This window comes from Leopardus geoffroyi, chromosome A3, assembly GCF_018350155.1.
Source record: "Leopardus geoffroyi isolate Oge1 chromosome A3, O.geoffroyi_Oge1_pat1.0, whole genome shotgun sequence".
NCBI classification, from domain to species: domain Eukaryota; kingdom Metazoa; phylum Chordata; class Mammalia; order Carnivora; family Felidae; genus Leopardus; species Leopardus geoffroyi.
The window spans coordinates 119,224,753-119,244,026 of NC_059336.1; the positions used below are offsets into that span (position 1 = coordinate 119,224,753).

The 19,274-nt window shown below is 48.8% G+C and overlaps 1 protein-coding gene across 3 annotated transcripts in view; it reads left to right on the forward strand.

Moving 5' to 3' along the window:
* The first annotated feature begins 18,076 nt into the window (after positions 1-18,076).
* Positions 18,077-19,274, forward strand: part of CIB4 (calcium and integrin binding family member 4) — a 52,109-nt gene continuing 50,911 nt past the window's right edge. The window contains exons 1-2 of one of the 3 annotated variants that reach the window (XM_045447461.1): positions 18,077-18,781; positions 19,191-19,225. In XM_045447461.1, the coding sequence (XP_045303417.1) occupies positions 18,644-18,781; positions 19,191-19,225 (173 nt within the window). In that variant the 5' untranslated portion in view covers positions 18,077-18,643. The remainder of the gene's footprint in view (positions 18,782-19,190; positions 19,226-19,274) is intronic. The other 2 variants (XM_045447462.1, XM_045447463.1) reach the window with 2 other exon arrangements.

Consider the following 19,274-nt stretch of genomic DNA (forward strand, 5'->3'; position numbering starts at 1 on the left):
ATACAAAGCACATAGAACTGCAAAGAGAAATGGACAAACACAAAATTATAGTCAGAGATTGCAAGTCCTCTTGTCTTTATTTCACAATTTTCTATTCTACTGTTTCTTTGTCTCTTTAAATCAAAGAGATATGTCTTTAAATCAATCAAAGTTTAGGCCCTTTTTGGATAATTTTTTAGTCTTTAATTTCTCTTGTGTGAATTATTCCATTTGTTAGGATGGAATGTCTATCTTGGCATTGGACTTCTCTGTATATTTTATAATTTTTGTCTATGAGCTCATCTTCAACAGAGATTATTTTCCATGTGAGTCCTGTAAGTGTTCTGAGTTATTAAGGCCTCTTATGTGGTGATTTAACTATTGTTGCCTCCTATTATTTTTTGGGTTCACCCCTTATGACCCTCTAAGGTTATAGGTTTCTGTTTAATTTCTGGTGCTGAGAAATTTTCCCTTTCTTTCTTTCTTTCTTTCTTTCTTTCTTTCTTTCTTTCTTTCTTTCTTTCTCTTTCTTTCTTTCTTTCTTTCTCTTTCTTTCTTTCTTTCTTTCTTTCTTTCTTTCTTTCACTTAGCTATGTTTTAAAATAAAGTTTTAAACAATCATGTAATATTTTGCTATTTAGAGTAGGTTTGGGAAATTCTCATGTCAGATTAGTTTTTGGTTTTGATAGAATGTGTCAAAAGGTTTCCTATGATAAAACTTTGAAATGATCCTTAGCCAATCTTTTTTCTTGTTGTCCTTTGTCCTGGAATTCTAAAATTACTTTTTAATGAGTTTGTAATAAGTTGGGTATTGTTAAACTGGGAAAAATGTCATTTTGGGATTATAAACTGTGTGCCTTTTAGGATGAATACTAAAATTTGCTTTATGGAAGATGTTCCTTTGTTTTAGTCCATACTGCTTGGGTTGGCCCTTTTAGCTATGCTATTCTAAAGTGAGGACCTGCCTATCATTCTTGGTGAGTATGGGAGAACATTGATGGGGCCCTAAAGGAGATTTCTTAGATTGTTAATACCTTTTAGTAATTTACGTTGGATTAATTTGTGAAATTCTGCCCCTGAGCATTGTTTTATTTAGAGCATCACCGTCTCCTAATTTGGAATCAGACTACCCTATCCCTGAAATTGGTGTGTTCTTGCAAAGTGGTGTGTGTTACTCTGGGAACAATTGTTTGCAAAAGACGTGGGGCTGGGATGGAGAAGAATGTGGGAGAGGAGTGCTTACTTCTTCACCTTAGACTGGAGAAAACAACTATGCAAATGACCACATTGGGCCTGGCACAGCCCAGCCTAGACCTTGGAAGTGGGTGTCCCACATGTCTTCTGCTTTAACCTCACTGACCATCCCGATTTTGGAGAGATGTCCTGACAGGTATTTTGTTTTGGTATCGCTATTGTCAGTAATGCTTGGAAAAGGCAAACTCTGGGGCAAGAAAGGAAGACTTGGAAGGCAGATCTTAGATGTGAGTGAGAGGGAAAAAACTACTTGCAGGTGCTGGGGTGAGGGCATTACTTAGATCTGGACTCCAAGGAAGGGGAATAATTGGGATATCACTGGCCACATAGAGGCAGTTAGTCCACATAGCAGACTTGCAAAGGACTTTGAAGTTAGCTTGGGGCTGTGGGCTCAGCAGAGCCACTTCTAAGAACGGTTATAGTATACTTTCCAGTATGTACTTCCCTCCCCATTTCTGCCTATGATTTCAGGTGGCATTGTTAACTTGTCTTTGGCTGTGGTGTAAAGAATTGGGAGAGATCCTGGCCCATGCTTTGGGTGAGGAACCATGGCCTGTCTGGATCTGGGTGTCATGATGCCTGGGAAGAGAACAAGGCAGAGAGTGGTAGGCACTGATCTGAGCAGGAAGCCAGGGCCAGAGCATAGAGGGCTTTATAAACCATTCCAAGGAACTGCACTTTACCTTGTAGGCTCTGGGGAGCTATTGAAAGATACCAAGCAAGATGGTGGCCTCTTCTGCCTTTGTGTGGCCAGCACTCTTTTATCCCCCTCTTTCCTGTGGTGTACTTATTCCGTATGATGTGAGTAGAGCTGAGTTTAATCTTCTCAAGAACAGGGAATGTGCCTGTGACCCGGGCCAGGCCAACAGGAGCAACTGACCTCCTGGCCACAGGGAGGAGTCTGTGATTCAACTTTGGGTTCGCGAATCAGGCCTAGGACTTTTCTGACAGCTGTTCAAGAGACCATCTGTTTCTAGTGGGGTCTCTAAACTGATAGAACATGCATCTAGGTCTCCTGGTGGCCAAGAGGCTTCCTGCCATGTGGAGTGCAAATAATTGAGAGATGGTGTGAGACAGAGCCCTCAGGCTGTAGTTTGAAGTACAGGATCCAGCCGTGGGTAATGCCAAGTAGAAATAGGCACTTGGAAGAGAGAGAGAGAGAGAGAGAGAGGATGAGAGAGAGACAGAGGAAACCCCAAGGACATTGTTGAGCTACTGGATCCCAGCCAGTCCTTTCTTTTACAGAAGCCAATAATTTTTTTCCTGCTTAATCTAATCTGTTGTATTTCTCTCGCTTAGAAGTAAACGTTCTCACTAACAGTTGTATGTGCTCCTGATTTGTTCTTCCCTAGATTCAATATTCCCAATTCTTTTGGCAATTTGAGATGGTTCCTGGATCCTTTCCACTGTGGTCATGGTCCTCTGGATGGAGATATCCACACTAGTGTCCCTGGGGGACCTTCTCTGTAAGGGTTATATTTACAATAAAGTACATGATTAACTCTTCTCTGAAGAAATCAAGATATAAGGTTGATACCTGTGGATTAGGTGCTGGGAGGCCTTTTGAGGGGGCTCTCAGTCGCAGCAATATATGACTTGAGGTACCTACATTTCTATAAAGAATGAAGCACCTTGGCTGTACCATGGGGAGTTCCCAGAGGCCAGCACCTTGAGCAACTTCAGATTCTAAGTGGGAAGAAAAGTGGGAAAAAATGGGTCCTCGTTTATGGCCAACAATATCCCAGCCTGCTCTAAAATATAGATGAAACCATTCAGTCATCTTAACTGGCTGTTAATGAGCCAATCAATAATTTAAAAGTGGCTTTAAGAAACAGCAAGAGGAAGGGGGCAGGGAGACTCTAGGGCCAGACCTTATCATAATCTGAGTGTGTGTGTGTGTGTGTGTGTGTGTGTGTGTGTGTGTGTGTAGAAGGGAATAGTGAGTCCACTTCCTTTCTTATTCTCCAAGGGTCTGTAATCCTTCTGGTTAAGGTGGGCTGAGGACCTGACTTCAACAGAACAGTCCTGGGCTTAGACTCCCAGGTGATGAATCTTCTCAAGTGCCCCTTATAGACTGCTCTGAACCTCACTGCATCCTGCTTTTCTCTTCTACTGTAATCACAAAATAAGTTACACACAAGAGTAAAATCCCAAAGTCTACCATTTTGGGTGTTCCCAAGTCCTTGGCCATATGGAGTCACGTTGCCTTTTAATAAGCAAGAGAAAATGGATCAAACCCTCAACCCACCATACAGCAAAACCCAGGTTTCCCCCCCCTCCGCCCCCCCGGGCTTCTGGGGATTTGTTCCCAATCTCCTCTTACTGTTTCTATTGAATTCCCTTCCTTCTTTCCATCCTTCTCTCCCTCCTCTTTCCCCCCACACCCCTCCCTTTCTGAGGCTGTTTTCTTCTCTACGCCTTGTGTCAAGACAAATGGAAAACCGAGATCCTTTTCCTTGATTTCTCCACAGTAGCCCTAGCACAGAGCATATGTAACACATTTTCCCTACACAAATCTGGGAGATCTGTGCTGCGTCTTAGCTCAGAAAACACCTTAAAGTTGGATGTCAGATATTCTCTTGGCCAGCCCGCCCCATCCCCAGCTAGCCAGGTCATCCTCTTGAGACCCAGCATTCACCTGTTCCAGGTCTCTCTCTCTCTTTCCCTCATTCTCTCTCTCTCTCTCTCTCTCTCTCTCGTCTCCCCACCTCCACAGCAAGTTTCTCCTCCAGAGCAGCTCTTTCCCACCCACTGCCCCAGACTGCCTCTGGGCCAATCTCTGTCTGCCCAGAAAACATTAAGGACCAGCTGTGAAATTACTTTTTCCTTTAACACAATCAAATTATTCATCTTAACTCCTTCGCCTACCCATCTCTACAGGCATGTGAAGATCCATCATCCCTTGATATGAAGTACGCCACTCCCTTGGAAGGCAGAAGTGGCCAGAACAGTTTTGTTGTTGTTAAAATTGCAGCATTGTCTTTCCTACTATAGCTCAGGGACGCTTCTGTCGGCCCCACCTGCCTAGTCCTATATATCCTTCCCCCACCTCTGCATCAGGCACCACCCCTCCCTTGTCAGCACCTCCTTAGTCCCATCCTACCTCCCCCATCCAAGAGCCTCTGGAAACAGCCCAAACTCCTATTTTCCCAGTTCTTGCTGCCCAAGGGTACCCTGAGCCATAAGAAGGTTCTCTTCCCCCTCCAGCAGCGAGATCTTAGGAGTTCTGCAGCTTCGGCTTACCTGGGACCACTCTGTCTCTATGTGGCTGAGGGTCTCACAGTGTGTGATTCAAACCCAGGGCCCCTAGAGCCCTACATGGTCAAAGAATGGTGAGCCCTGGCAAATCCCCAGTACTTGCTGGAGCACCCAGCCGATGGCAAGCATCAAGAAATGTTCATCTGTCTAAATCGGAGCTCCATTGCAGCCAGGCCCCGGAGGGAAGCAGTCAGACTGGAATTTGGTCTCCCAAATGTTGCACAAACTGCAGACCTGACTCCTGTCTACTCCTGCACTGCCCCTGTGGGTCCGTGACCTGGCAGCCTGGGGTGGACAAAAGGACACTACCCTGAGAGTGAAGGAAGACCCAAGGCTTCTGGGCTGGTTCTTCTATAAACTCATTTCAGCCGTTGGACACCCCTGCCCCTATATGGGTCTCTGTCTCCTCAGCTGAAAAACAAGACGTTGGACTAGATGAGGTCCAGAGGCCTAGAGCCCAGTCCTGGGGGGGGGGGGGGCGGGGGGGGCGGGGGGGAGGCGGCCATCTTACCTCCGGGTTGGAACTTATTACTTTGCGGGCCACCGGGCTCACCTGTGTGGGCAGCGGCTGTGTAGCCCTGAGCTGGGGGCAGAGATTGAGGCTGTGCTGGTGCTTGACCTTGGAGGATGAGGATGCCAGAGATTTCTGAGGGACCGAAGGGAGGCCAGTGCGGCTGGGAGGGCGGGTAGTGGGGGAAGGAGAGTCACTCAAGGTGTGGCTGGTGCAGTGGCCCAGACCAGAGAGGTGACCAGGGTGAGGCAGTGGAGTTGGAGAAACATGCATGGATTCAGGATATGTTTGAGGCAGAAATGGTTGGTTCTTGTAATAAATATGGCAGTGGTGAAAGTTCCGGATGCCTGGGTCTCTCAGCACTTTGTTTAGGGCCATGCTCGCTAGCACTCACTTCCTTCCGGCCATTTATACATCAGGGAGGCTCAGCCAGGCTCCAGAGCAAGGATGGTCAGGGGGATTGAGGGCTCACCGAACTTTGCTGCCAGCTTACCTTAGAGACTGAGGTGGGACCCTCTTGTCTCCCTCACAGGGGCACCAGGAAGGGTAAGAACTGGTGGCAACGGAAGGTGGGAAGGGGGTGGCACTTGGCTTCCCCACTGGATCGGTGCGGGGCAGGACACTCCAAATGTCAGTGGTCTCCAGTCCCTGAACTGTCTTTATTAGCTGCCTGTTGTCTACGGCAGTGAGGAATGGCTCCCAGCTGGCCAGCTGATCTAATTTCAGGAACCGTCTCTTCCAAGAGATGGTTCACACTCAGCTTGGTCTGCTTCAACTCCCAGAGGCCTCTGGGCTGATTTCCTGCTGCAGGGTTCTACTGGCTGGGTCTGGCAGGCAGGGCGACTCAATCGTTTGGCTTTGCCCGGCAGGAGATTGGGGGCATCTTTGGGAATGGAGAAGGAGGGAGGGTCACCGGGGACAGGAGAAGAGAGAGAACCGCAAATAGGGGCTTGGTGTGAGAGGGGTGGGCTATTTGCTAAATAAAATTTAAATCCTTAGCATGGTTTCTGCCAAGAAGAGAGAAGTGCTGATAAAAACCATATGTCTCTAAGTAAGTGGAATGAGGAACCCTGCTTTGTGTGCGCGTGTGCGAAAGATGCGGCTGTCGGTCTCCCATGCAATGGAAAAATCTCTATTTTAAAGAATACGATGTTAAGAGGCACTCTGAGACAAACCACATTTCGCAATTAAGTAGTTTACAAGGTCAGCAAAGGAAGGACAAAATAAACCGGCTGAAAACAGTCTTGCTCAATACCAAAATTTGTGTAAAAAGTTCAATGTTGCAGTCAGAAACTATATTACAGGCTTATTATGTAGTTTTATAAAAATAGCCCCAAAGATAAGACTCTTTCAGGATGGGGAAGAAATTAAAAATGCTTTAAGTACTGGTGCAGATATTGTATTTCCTGACGCTTGAAAAGAAGAGTAATTCTTGTAAAATGTAAATGATGTTGTTTTCTTTTTTTGCTTTTTCTAAACGGACCCTGCAGCACACTAAAGCCAAACAGAGACGCAAATGTAACTACTGTTCATTCTGCAGAACAGGAATCGTATTTCTTCCTCCAACATTCAAATTCCAACATAACGTGGTTCCAACTGGCCTGCCCTGAATTTCCTCCCTAGAATGCTGGCCTTACCAGCCCCGCCCTGTTCTCCATCCTTCTCACAGGCCGAAACCCATGGGGCCCTGCGGGTGCCCTTCCTCCCGGCTGATGGAAGACGTTAGCCGTTCTTCAAGGATGTTAATTTCCAACCTCTGCCCCTTCCACTTTAATTCCCATTTGACGCTTTTGCATAGAGATTCCAGTTCCCTGGTGAAATTGTCGATCTTGTCACTTACTTCCTTGACCGTATGAACCCCAGTTGTCTGAAAGTCTGGGTCAGATGACGCCAATACCTGGATCACTTGTGGATCTGCTTCTGGGATGGAGATGCTTTGTTGGCTCTGACTGATGTTATTTTTCATCAGAGGATTTATTTTGGCTCTCTGAAAGGCAGTTCAGGCATCGGAAGGCCATCCTGGTCCAGTCCGGGTTGAGCTGGTCTGAAGCTGCCTATTGGACTTTGAGAGGTCTGCCCTGTTCCCAGCTCGCCCTTCCTCCTGGTGCCTCACCCTCTGGGGTTCTCCATGGGAGGCTGGGTTGTCTTCTGGTGCCCTTCCTCTTCAGTGGGGCTCTGATTCCCCGTTTATCCCCCCTGTCCCATCTGACTGCCAAGAACTCGGCTTGGCTTCCCAGTTTCTCAGCGGTGCTTTGGGTTCAGCCCTTTACTAACCCGGCCCCTGCTGCTTATGAATCTGCAAATGCCTTCGGGGAAAAGGGCCTGGCATTGACAGCTTCTCTTCTCCCAGATGACTTGGCTGGCCTGAGCATCTGGAACTCCAAATTTGTTTCCCTGCCCCTTGAGATTGCCGAAACCTCCAGCTAAAGTTCTCAGGCTCTTATCTATCACTCTCTGCTTGGTTCTTAGCCTCTTGGCTCCGTGCAAATCACTAATCAGTGGTGCTGGAAGGAGGAGGGTGGCACCGAGTGTCACCTCCGTGAGCTCCCCTTCTCTCTGGGGTGCTGACCTCTCAAGTCCTGGCTACCTGCAAACAGGTGGCTTTTGGATTTTGTCCAGATCATTCCTAGCAGGAGCACTGGCCTTTAATGGGTTACTCTGACATTACAGGAAGTGGATTTTTCTATCTACTTCCTTAGAATGTAAGCTCCCTGAGGGCAGGGTGTTTGCATCACCACTGTGATCCCTGGCTGATCTCAGCCACAGCTTTAAGTATCAACTACGCCTGGAAATTTTCGCATGCTGTCTCCAGCCCAGAGCTGTGTTCTGAACTCTCAGCCCTACGTATCTATCACTTGTCATTGCCACGTGGCTGCTGGACAGACACTCAACATGTCCAAAATCTTGTTCTTCCCCCTTAATCTGTCCCTGTCCCAGGCTCCCAGCTCAGGAAGAGGCCTCTCCCCTATCTGCCTGCTGCCTTTGTCCGAGACCCAAAGGTCACATTGACAATTGCCGCCGCTTCTCTTCCCACATCAGTGGCCCACGTTGCTGACTCCACGTTAAAATGTCACATGACATCATCCAGTCCTCTCTTCCCCACCACAGCCCTGTCCCAGGACTGTTCCTTTCCCCTGGGACATTCAGTAGTCTCCTCACATTCTTCCCCAAAGCCACGCTGGTCTCCTTCCAGCATGTTCACCGGCCACCCGACAGCAGAGTGATCTCTTGAAAGCAAAAATCTGATTGTGTCATTTCTCTGCATCATATTGTTCAATGACGTCCCATTGCTTTTTTTTTTTTTTTTACTGATCTCATGAAATTTATTTATTTATTTTTCTTCAATATATGAAATTTATTGTCAGGTTGGTTTCCATACAACACCCAGGGCTCATCCCAAAAGGTGCCCTCCTCAGTACCCATCACCCGCCTGCCCCTCCCTCCCACCCCCCATCAACCCTCAGTTTGTTCTCAGTTTCCCATTGCTTTGAAGAGAGCTTTGAAGATAAACCCTCCAGGAGCCACCGCCCTGCGTGTTCTACCCCCAGCTGCCTCCCGGGCTCAGCTTAACGGACTGTTGCCCTTGGCATGGCCCATCCTGAGGGCTTTCTTGGTTTTGCCAGCATCTTGAGTCCCTCTCGGCCCCGCGGGCCTTCATGCATGTTCTTCTCCTGCCAGGAGAAGTTCATCCTTCAGGTTTCAGCTTAAAGTCCCCTCCTCGTAGGAGCTTCCCTACCCCCAGAGTTGGTTAGGTGCCCATACGAGCTCGCTGTCACTGCATCCTGCACTCTGAGTTCATAGAACTCAGCACATCAGAATAAACAGTGAATCAGGTGATTATCGAAGATGCTTTTCCCCTCCTGGGCTCTAATCTTGAGGCCGGAGGCTGTTTGTCTTGGTCAGCACTCTATCCCCAGCTCTAGCAAGGTGTCTGGAACATCCTAGAAGATTCATAAATAATTTTTGGAGTGAGTAAAAGACCAACAAGGACAGCCAGCCACCTCCCACCCCTAGCTCCCCAGCAGAAAAAGCAACACAGGGGGTATAGGGCAGAGAGAGGGCGGCTGGGATATGGGGTTTCTAGCTAGCGAGTGTCAGAGTGTGGCTATAAAAATGAGGAATTCTAAACAGTCTAATGAAGTCTTCTTATTGTCGGACTTAGCACACTGGCTGGGGAGCCAGGAGATCTGGGTTCCAGTCCCAGGTCTGGCACAAATCATGACAAATAACATTTGTATAATGCTTCACAGGGCATTTCCACAGATAGGATTTCATTGAATCAACTCAGTGACCTCTGGCAAGCAACTCTTAGAGGCTTGTTGGGAGGGAGGACACCAGAGAGGAGTGGGGTTCCAGAACCCTCCTCTCTCCCCTGGGATCACAGGCAGGGTTCCTCCCGGGCCCTGAGCCCACGCATCTGTAAAATGAAGGAGTCCGACGAGATGATCTTTAAGCCTTGTCAATGGCGATTCAGAACTCAAAATTCAGAACTACTCCAGTCAGAAAGCAAAGTAGCACAATAGCAAGGTAGCGTATCCCTCGCCCCCTTGCTCCTGATAATACCGTGGACGCCCCAGCGAGGGTTCACAAGGAAGCAGGAAGCAGGACAGAAAGCAGGACTTTTGTGTAGGTGGTGTTTTTGAGAGCCAGCCCCAAGAAGCAGGAGTGAGAGGCTGGGGAGAGGCAGAGGTAGAGGGAAAAGCCCAGCTAGGTTAGTATGTGCAGATCATGGCTTCTGTCTTGAAGGGCCATGATCTCACTGGGACCTCCTGAGAAGCCACAGAACCCATCCCAGAGCTGTCACCCAGAATTACAGGCGCGGGAGCCTTTCTCCAGCAGTGTGGACGTTTGCCCTCGGGAGTGTCAGCTGAACTTCTGGGCTGTGCTCACCCACAGACTGAGGAGACTTCTTGGTAGAGACGTCGCAGGGCAGAAAGTTCAAGAATCCTTGAGGGCAGTTGGAGGCAGGCCAAGCTCACGGAGACCTGTCCCCGCAACAGCGCCCAAAGTCAAGGTGGGACCTGGGGCACCAGGACGTTTGACACAGGTTGCAAAGGGGCAGGGGCACCGCCGTCTGGGCCCTTGCAACAATGGTCCTGGACTTTCCTCCGCTGTCCCCACCGGTCCTCTGCCCTGGGAGTGCCGATGCCCCCACCCTCTTTTCTGTGTAGTTCTTAGTGTACAGGGCCATCAAAATGGGGGTGGGGGGGTGTCTGTCCACCCGGGCAATTCAGATGGGGCTCCGGCAGAGCCTTGGAGAACAAGCCGTGGTCCTCCTGGGCTATCCTTGAGCACCGGCCGGCTGACTCTGTGATGGAGAGCCCTGTCTCACTGTGAGGGAGTGGGTCGCTCACGACGCTCCTCCCTTTGGCAGGAGGGGGTACTCCCCCAAAGGTTAACAAAGGGTCTGCCTGCGGGCTTGGGGCTCCCCAGGCCTGGCAGTGGCGGTGCTCCCAGCTGGGAGGTGCTTGCTCCTCTTCCCTGATGCTGTGATGCTCCTTCTCTGTCCTTCTGTTATAAACTCTGGACCCAGCTTCCCTCAGCCTTCCCTTTGGGTCCTCAGAAGTCTGATTTGTTAATAAAAAAAAGGAACAGTGGCTGCTTCTAGCTTTTTTCCTCCGCTATAAAAATTCTACTTGGTCCCCAGGCAATGTGAATGGGAGACTAAAGGGAAAAAAAATGTCTTTTATGGGAAGGTGGATAAAAAAACGCAAGGATTTAAGGTTTAAGATATTATCTGCCCACGTTCTTCCTCTGAGGGAATCTGTTCGACCCCCAAATAAATTTCATCCTCCTCCAGGAGAGGAAAGGGCCTTTGTTTCTCTGACCGTACACCCCATCCGCACCCCAGATTTCCTGGTGTTGTATAATAAAGAATTTGGGTGGCTTATGTCCCTGACTCCTGGAAGGTAACCTCTACATTTGGGGAATTTCCCAAATGACAGGAGTGTCTTCATTATTCTCTGTGGGCCACTCAGACCGTGACTGTGTTCATGCTAATCAGATGACTCAGGACAGAAGGACCAACCGTGCGATTAGAGGGTTGGGGTTTCGAGACAAGTGACGTCAGCCTGACCTCTGGGAAGGGTAGAGGGGCTGAGGATTAAGTTCAATCACATGACCACTGATTCCATCAATAATGTTTACATCAAGAAACACTCTGGACTGGGGCTCAGGTCAACTCTTCCTAATTTGTGTTACACGCATTCGTGATCCAGGATGGTGGTGCGTCCCACGAATGCAGAAGCTTCATATTTGAGACTCTTTCAGACTCACACTAAGAGGGGTCTCTTCATTGGCTCGTCCTGATTTGTGCCCTTTATAATAAAACCGTGGTCACCGGTACGGTGCTTTCCCAAGTGCTGCGAGTTGTTCTAGTGAATTACCAAATTTGAGGGGATAAAGCTTGTGGCTGGTGTCTGAAGTGGGGGAAGTCTTGTGGCTGATGGGGTCTTTAACCCATGAAGTCTGTGCCAATTCCAGGATCAGAGCTGCATTGCCCTTAGATATCTCTATCTGCTTCCTACCACTGCCTGGGGGAGGCTCAGTCTCCCCCAGACATAGGTTCTTTTCCACCTTCTCCCCAGAAGGCAGGCCCAGAGGCTTGAGTTGGGCCCGGGTGGAACCGGCCCAGGCAAAGAAGGTGATGTGTGGTGCAGAGAGCAGCCAGCTTGCTTGAGGGCAGTGGGAGGTATGGGGTGTGCCTGGCCCCCTCCTCCTCCCTGCTGCTGTCGGTGTGCAGGCTCCAGCCTAGCTCATCTGGGGACGGTCACTGGGGCCGGCTGGATCGGCCCTTTCTACGCCAGAGCTCTCCCTTGCTTCCCTGGTCCCTTCAGCTACTCATACTCCAGCGCTCTCTTCCTGGCTGAGTCTTTCCTGTGTGTGTGTGTGTGTGTGTGTGTGTGTGTGTGTGTGTGTGTGCGCGCGTGTGCGCACAAAGGAAAGAGAGTTTGTTCTCGAACTCCTCACATTCCCTCAAGCTTCTACTTCCTGAACTTGCCATTAATAATATTTTGGTGTCTTCCAAGTTGAATGATTTCTTTCCCATTTAAATCTTCCATTTATTGGGGCGCCTGGGTGGTGCAGTCGGTTAAGCGTCCGACTTCAGCCAGGTCACGATCTCATGGTCCGCGAGTTCGAGCCCCGCGTCGGGCTCTGGGCTGACGGCTCAGAGCCTGGAGCCTGTTTCCGATTCTGTGTCTTCCTCTCTCTCTGCCCCTCCCCTGTTCATGCTCTGTCTCTCTCTGTCCCAAAAATAAATAAACGTTGAAAAAAAAATTAAAAAAAAAATCTTCCATTTATTCTCCCTCTCTCTGCCCCTTCCTCTCTCCCCCCGGCCAAATAAATAAATAAACATTAAAAAACAAAAAAATCCTTACTCACTGGGGCACCTGGGTGGCTCAGTCAGTTAGGTTAGGCGTCCGACTTCAGGTCATGATGTCACAGTTCGTGGGTTCGAGCCCCATGTCGGACGCTATGCTGACAGCTCGGAGCCTGAAACCTTCTTCAGATTCTGTGTGTGTCTCTCTCCCTCTCTGCCCCTCCCCCCACGCCCACTCTGTCCCTCCTTCTCTGTCTCTAATGTTTAAATAAACATTAACGATTTTTTTAAAAATAAAAATCTTCCATCTATTCAAAGATTTATTCTCTGTTTCTAGCCCCACTCGGAACAATCCTACTCCCCCAGGGCAATGTAAATAGAAAACTAAAGAACTGGTTTAAATATCTCTTTGGATGAGCTAGTCCCCTCTATGCAAATGTTCAAAATTTCAGATTTTGCACCCACTTCTCTACCCCATGTCAGTATCTGGCCACATGAGGACACTCCCCTGGCCATGGGGAGACATCCTTGGATCCATACTTGTTCTGTATACTTTTGCTGGAGTCCCATGAGGCACGATGGTCACACCTGGCCTTCTGGGTAATGTGCTGACATGCATTATGGGAGTTGCAGTGTCCCATTTCTTCCTGGGAAGGTGCTTTAGTGGACTCTTCATCCTGGACAGGCCTTTGCTGGAGCTCTCTGCCTCTCCAATCCTCTCCCTGGGGCATGTGAGAGCTTCTGGGTCCCCACAATGGCCAGGGAAGGCAGGGTCCTGCCTTGGTCTTGCCTCCCCGGCCACTAAGGCACCTTTGTTCTGCACCCCGCTGGATGGGGCGGACTTCTAGAGGTGTCAGGCCCCCTCCTCCACCCTCCACAATCAGTGAGCTCAGGGAAGCATGACTCAAGCGTCTGAGATTCTCGGCACCCCTGCACCCTCGCCCTTGGGTAGTGAGCTCATGATGGTGTGATGTCCTTGCTATCTTCTTCATCCTCTTTGTTCCCAAGACCAGGAGGGCAAACCTTTCATCCTTTTCCTCTATGCCTGCTGGGGATGCCCCTACAGAGTCCAGGATCTACACCGCCTAGGCCTGCCTCTTGCCACAACAAAGGAATTTAGAAAATCCTTTCTCCAGACAAAGGGTGGCTTTCCAGTCTCCTTGCTGGGAACTCAAACAGAAATCTAGTTGATGTTCAAAGCTGGGCAGTGACTTGCTCTAGCAAGATCTACCCTCGCCTCCCACAGTGGGTGGGACCCCTTGGGCTCCAAGACTCACAGGCTGAGGAAATAGATCTGAAACTATTTCAAAATATAATCCCATTTACATGCTCCTCTAATGATATATATGGTGGCTTACTGTGTGCCAGTTGCTAAGTTAGGACATAAACACTCCTTGAAATTATTTTTAATAACTGCTTTATTAAGCTATAATTGCCATACCACACGGTTTAGTCTTAAAGTGAACAACTCAATATTTTTCACTGTATTCAGAGAGTTGTACAAACGTCACCCCTATCCAATTTTAGAATATTTTCAACACCCCCAAAAGAAACCCCATACTCATTAGCAGTAAACCACCCCCGCCCCCCATATTCCCTCCCCCCCAGATCCTGGAAATTACTAATCTACTTTCTGTATCTATGGATTTGTCTGTTTGTAGACATTTCATGTAAATGAGCTTTCCTCATTTAATATAATGTTTTTAAGCTTTATCCATGTTGCACTCTGTATCATTACTTCATTTATTTTTATTGCCAGTTAATGCTCCGTTGTATGGATATGTCGTATTTTATTTATGCATTCATCAGTTGGTGAGCATTTGGGCTGTCTCCACTTTTTGGCTATTATGAAGAATGCTATAAACGTTCATGTACAAGTTTTTATGTGGACAAATGTTTTTATTTCTCTCGGGTACATAGCCAGAAGTGGAACCGCTGGGTCATATGGTAACCTGCTTAACATTTTGAGGACGTGTCAAACTCTTTTCCAAAGTGGCTGCACCATTTAACATTCCCACCAGCAGCACGGGAGGGTTCCAATTTGTCCACATCCTCAGCAACACTTACTGTCTGTTGGTTTTGGCCATCCTAGCGGGCGAGCTATGGTGTCTTGCTGTGGTTTTTAGTCTGCATCTCCCTGATGGCTAATGACGTTAGCATCTTTTCATGCACTCATTGGCCATTCGTGTATCTTCTTTGGAGAAACATCTATTCAAATCCTTTGTCCATTTGTTACTTGGCTATACGTCTTTTTATTGTTGAGTTGTAAGAATTCTTTGTATATTCTGGATACAGATTCCCCTTTGGCCCCTTTTGGATTTTAAGAGACCTCTAAATCAAGGTCAGACCAGGGGTTGCCGCTTTGATAGTCTATAGAGTTCACCGCAAGGTAACAGAAACCTTGCAAAGAATGCATTGCACCCCACGCAGAGGGTTCACGCAGGGGCAGACCTTGGAGAAGAAGGAGTTGGAACTGCCGGGGCAGGCCTGGGCCTGCTCTCTGTTCAGTTACACCCTTTTCAAAACCCCTGTTGGAGAAGAGTCTGAGAGATTTAACAGGCTGGAGGTGGGTGGGGAAGTTGGTTGGTTAGTATATTGAAGGTGGAATCCATTTGGGGCATTTTTTCCTTTCCTTTCTTTTCTTTCTTTCTTTCTTTCTTTCTTTTTTTTTTTTTAGCATAGGCTTTTATTTCTTGGGCAAATGAGATGGTACATAGAAAAGCATTTTGGAATTACAAAGGGATATGCAAATGTAAGGTGATATTATTGCTTCTAGTGTTCTATGTAGGAACCGATGAAAACGCTCTCTAGAAAGAAATCACAGAGCCTGCCTGGGGGGTGGGGGGTGAGCAGGGTTTTAGGGGCAACGTGGGGGATGAAAAGTAAAGGAAAGAGGAGGGTGGGAGAGTTTCCAGACATTAGTTCCTTCTGTGTGTGCGTGCATGTGTGCGTTTGTGTGTGTGAGAGAGACGGACAAGAAGACCTTTGTGATTTCTGCCATGTTCTTTTACCACCTGCGTGATTATCTATTTGATATTTCTCTTTGAATGGGTGCCTCTTTCTTTTAATTAAATATGTTTACAAAGGAAACTTTATATCACAGTTATACATGGCAAACCTGCTTCATTTTCAAACTGGAATGTGCCATATAAACAAACAGAACAAAAACCAAAGTGTTATTTAATGCTATCTGGATGCCGTTGTCTCCTAGGCCTGGAAAAACTGCTCCCTGCTGGCTCACCTCTCCTTGTCACTCAGGCCTCTGCTCAAAGGGTGCCCCCCGGGGGCGGAGGGCCTCTCTAAGCCTACGCCTCTCCATCCTTGCTTTCTTTCTTTGGCAGTGCTCATCACTATCTAAGGGGCATCGTTTTTCCCATGTGTGTCTGGCTCTGAGCAGGCAGGGGCTGTCTTATTCCCTATTTCCACTCCCTAGCTCAATAAATAGTTGCCGAATGAGTAGCTCATCTAAGCTGCAAAGTTATTCTCTAGTTTGTTTTTCTCCTCTTAGTGTGTGTCAACCGGGCGTTAAAGGACACCCCGGACAGTGCCACACTGCTACCTGCACCTTGCTGTGACGGGGGGACGGCGCAAGGCTTGAGAACGAAGCGGCCTTTCTGAGTGTGATCCCACAGCGCCTCCCCCCACCCCCAGCCTCCCAGGCCGCGCTGTGGGAACCCCTCAGGCCACAGCCGCAATGCAGGCTTCGGGTCCTCGCTTGCCCATTGGCCAGCTGAGTGACCCCACGGCATCACTGAGCCGCCCCTGTGTCCGCCTTCCCCAGAGTAAAAGGACCCATTCTGTCCCCTGCCAGCCTCACAGACATATCAGGCGGAGAAGCTGTTCAAAGGGAGCAGAGCTCAAAGGACTTTCCAGAAGATGGGATGTAAGCACTGACACGGCCTGCTACGATATCCTACCCCTTTTCCCCAGGCCCAACTTTTAAAAGTAGTGATATAATTCAGCTCTTTACTGAGCACTCAGTAAATTTACAATTTCGTTGTATTCTTTCAATAATCCTCCGAAGTGGGGATTTATTGTTCCCATTATACAGCTGAGGTTAGAATATAGTTTGGTGATTTGCCCGAGGTGACGCAGCCGGCTTAGGTTCTCGACCATGACGTTGTAACAACCACAGAAATGTTACCACCTCCACGAAGACTTCCTGCCCCGCATGGTTTCCACTTCTAAATGCCCATAATTCTGCGCTATTACCTCTCTGGTGGAATCCACTCAATCTCCCTTGGGGTGTGCGTGTGTGTGTGTGTGTGTGTGTGGCAAGTATCTGTTTCTTGAGGGCTGAAATCATTCACTCATCTCTCCCAGGGTCAAGCCGCGTACTTGGCACACCGTGGCTACTCCACCTGTGTCCCCAAGTAAATCAAGGACTGGAGGCTTCTGGATTTCTTCCACCAGGCTCCGTCTCGGAGGAGGACAGATGAAGAAAAATGAGCAGCTGGATTTCCAGAGATATAAATTAGCTCCATCAGAAAGCCCCTGGGATGTTTACCTAGGAGAGCGTGTGGAAAGACATGGGCTTGAACCAGGAGACCGACACTGGCACAGTGAGGGCGGACGTGAAGACCCTCCCGGAGGCAGGGCAGGGAACAGGGCTTTGGGAGGACCCTCCTGGCCTTAGCATTGATGGCCTGTGCTGGACTTCTTCGCCTTTCCAGATTCACTCTCTACCTGTTCCTCATCCTCCCAGGAGAGTAGAGGAAGAGGAGAGAGTGAGGTCGGGCTCTTTATTCCGTGTGCATGGGTCAGGGCGGATAACAGCTCTGTGGTTACTAGCCCAGGAATCTGCGTTATCCTGGGTGGTTTCCCTACACCCGGACCTTGCCATTGTGGTGAGTCCCTTTGTCAGACCCGCTTCAAGTTCTCCTCTTTTTAAATATCGTTTGTTGTCAAGCTAGCTGACAACAGCGTGCACAGTGTGCTCTTGGCTTTGGGGATAGATTCCCATGATTCATCGCTTTACATACGACACCCAGTGCTCATCCCAACAAGTGCCCTCCTCAACGCGCATCACCCGTTTTCCCTTCTCCCCACCCCCATCCACCCTCAGTTTGTACTCTGTATTTCAGAGTCTCTTATGGTTTGCCTCCCTCTCTGTTTGAAACTATTTTTTCCCCTTCCCCTCCCCCATGGTCTTCTGTTAAGTTTCTCAAGTTCCACAGATGAGTGAAAACATATGGTATCTGTCTTTCTCTGACTGATTTATTTCACTTAGCATAATACCCTCCAGTTCCATCCACGTTGCTGCAAATGGCAGGATTTCATTCTTTCTCATTGCCAAGTAGTATTCCATTGTATATATAAACCACATCTTTATCCATTCATCGGTTGATGGACATTTGGGCTCTTTCCATAATTTGGCTACTGTTGAAAGTGCTGTTATAAACATTGGAGTACATGTGCCCCTACGAATCAGCACTCCTGTACCCTTTGGGTAAATTCCTAGGAGGGTTATTGCTGGGTCGTGGGGTAATCCTATTTAAAAAAAATTTTTTTAAATTTAACGTCTATTCATTTTTAGTATATGTGCTGCCGAAGCGAGCACTAACGTCTATTCATTTTTGAGAGATAGAGACAGAGCATGAGTGGGGAAGGGGCAGAGAGAGGGAGACACAGAATCTGAAGCAGGAGAATCTGTGCTGACAACACAGCCCGATGCGGGGCTTGAACTCACGAACTGCGAGATCATGACCCGAGCTGAAGCCGGACGCTCAACCGCCTGAGCCACCCAGGCGCCCCTGGGTAGTTCTATTTTTAATTTCCTCTTCAAGTTATTCTGATTTGAGCGTGCCTTCTATTCCTGAAGGGACCCTGGCTGATGGCGGGGAATGCCCTTTCCTGTGCTCTTTCAGTCATTTCTTGAAGTCGGGGTCTGTGCTCATTCATCACTATGTCCCCACACTTGGCACCGTGCTTGGGATGTGGTTCTAATAGCTAACTAAGATTATTGAGCACCTATAATGTGCCAACATTGTTACCTGTATTAACTCAAATAATCCTCACAAGAATCCCACAATTATCACCTTCATTTTACTGTTGAGGAAAGTAAGATCCAGAGAGGCTGAGTACCTAGCCCAAGGTCACATGTCTTGTCAGCATGTAGCAGAGCTGGGGTTTGAACCCAGCCGGTGTGACTCCTGAGCCAACAGGATGACTCTCAACCCCGCCAGCGGGTTGCCTTCTGGTTGTCGTTTGGGTGTAAGGCGGGTGATGCCTATTAGTCTTGGGAACCCAAAGAATCTGTTTCTTTGCCCACTCAGAGGCCCAATCGAGTAGAATGGGCAGAAGGTGGAATGTAGGTCACCATGGCAACCGGATCACCTGGTCACATTACCTGCTGGGCCCTTGGGGCTGTGGTCCTACTGCAGCACAGAGAAGGGGGGGTTGGCATGGGGCAATGTTTGAGGCACCAGATACACTGGGAGGACCTAGAAGAATACCAGGTGGGTAGGTCGGCCAGGAGATTCTGGGAAGAGCGGGGAGCTTCCCGAAGCAGGTGGGGAGTTTCCCAGGCAAGGATGTGGTGGCCATTGAACCTGCGTCCATGTGAGCCCTGGCCAGTACTCTGAGGCTCCCTCCCCCATTTGTCTCCTGCTTCAGAGCCCAGGGTTTTAGTTGTGGCTTCAATCCTCTCTCCATGCTGTCAGAGCCTGGGGAGGAGAGAAGGGCACCAGTTTCTCCTCTGCCACCACTGGGGGCATCCCCTGCAGAGGGCTGGGGTGCCTCCATTTCACCAGCTACGGGATGAGAAAATGGGCTTCTCCTTCCCAGTCCCTGAAGCTCCCCATTCCCCAGGGGGCCGGGGTAGGGCCGGATGGAGTGGGCAGGTCATCTCTCTGTGGTTTGTTGTAGGCCCTGACCTTCCTGACCAGGAATGAAATCCTGTGGTGAGTAGAGGGGCCCCTTGCCTCCCCTTGAGCTGAGGTCTCATCCTGG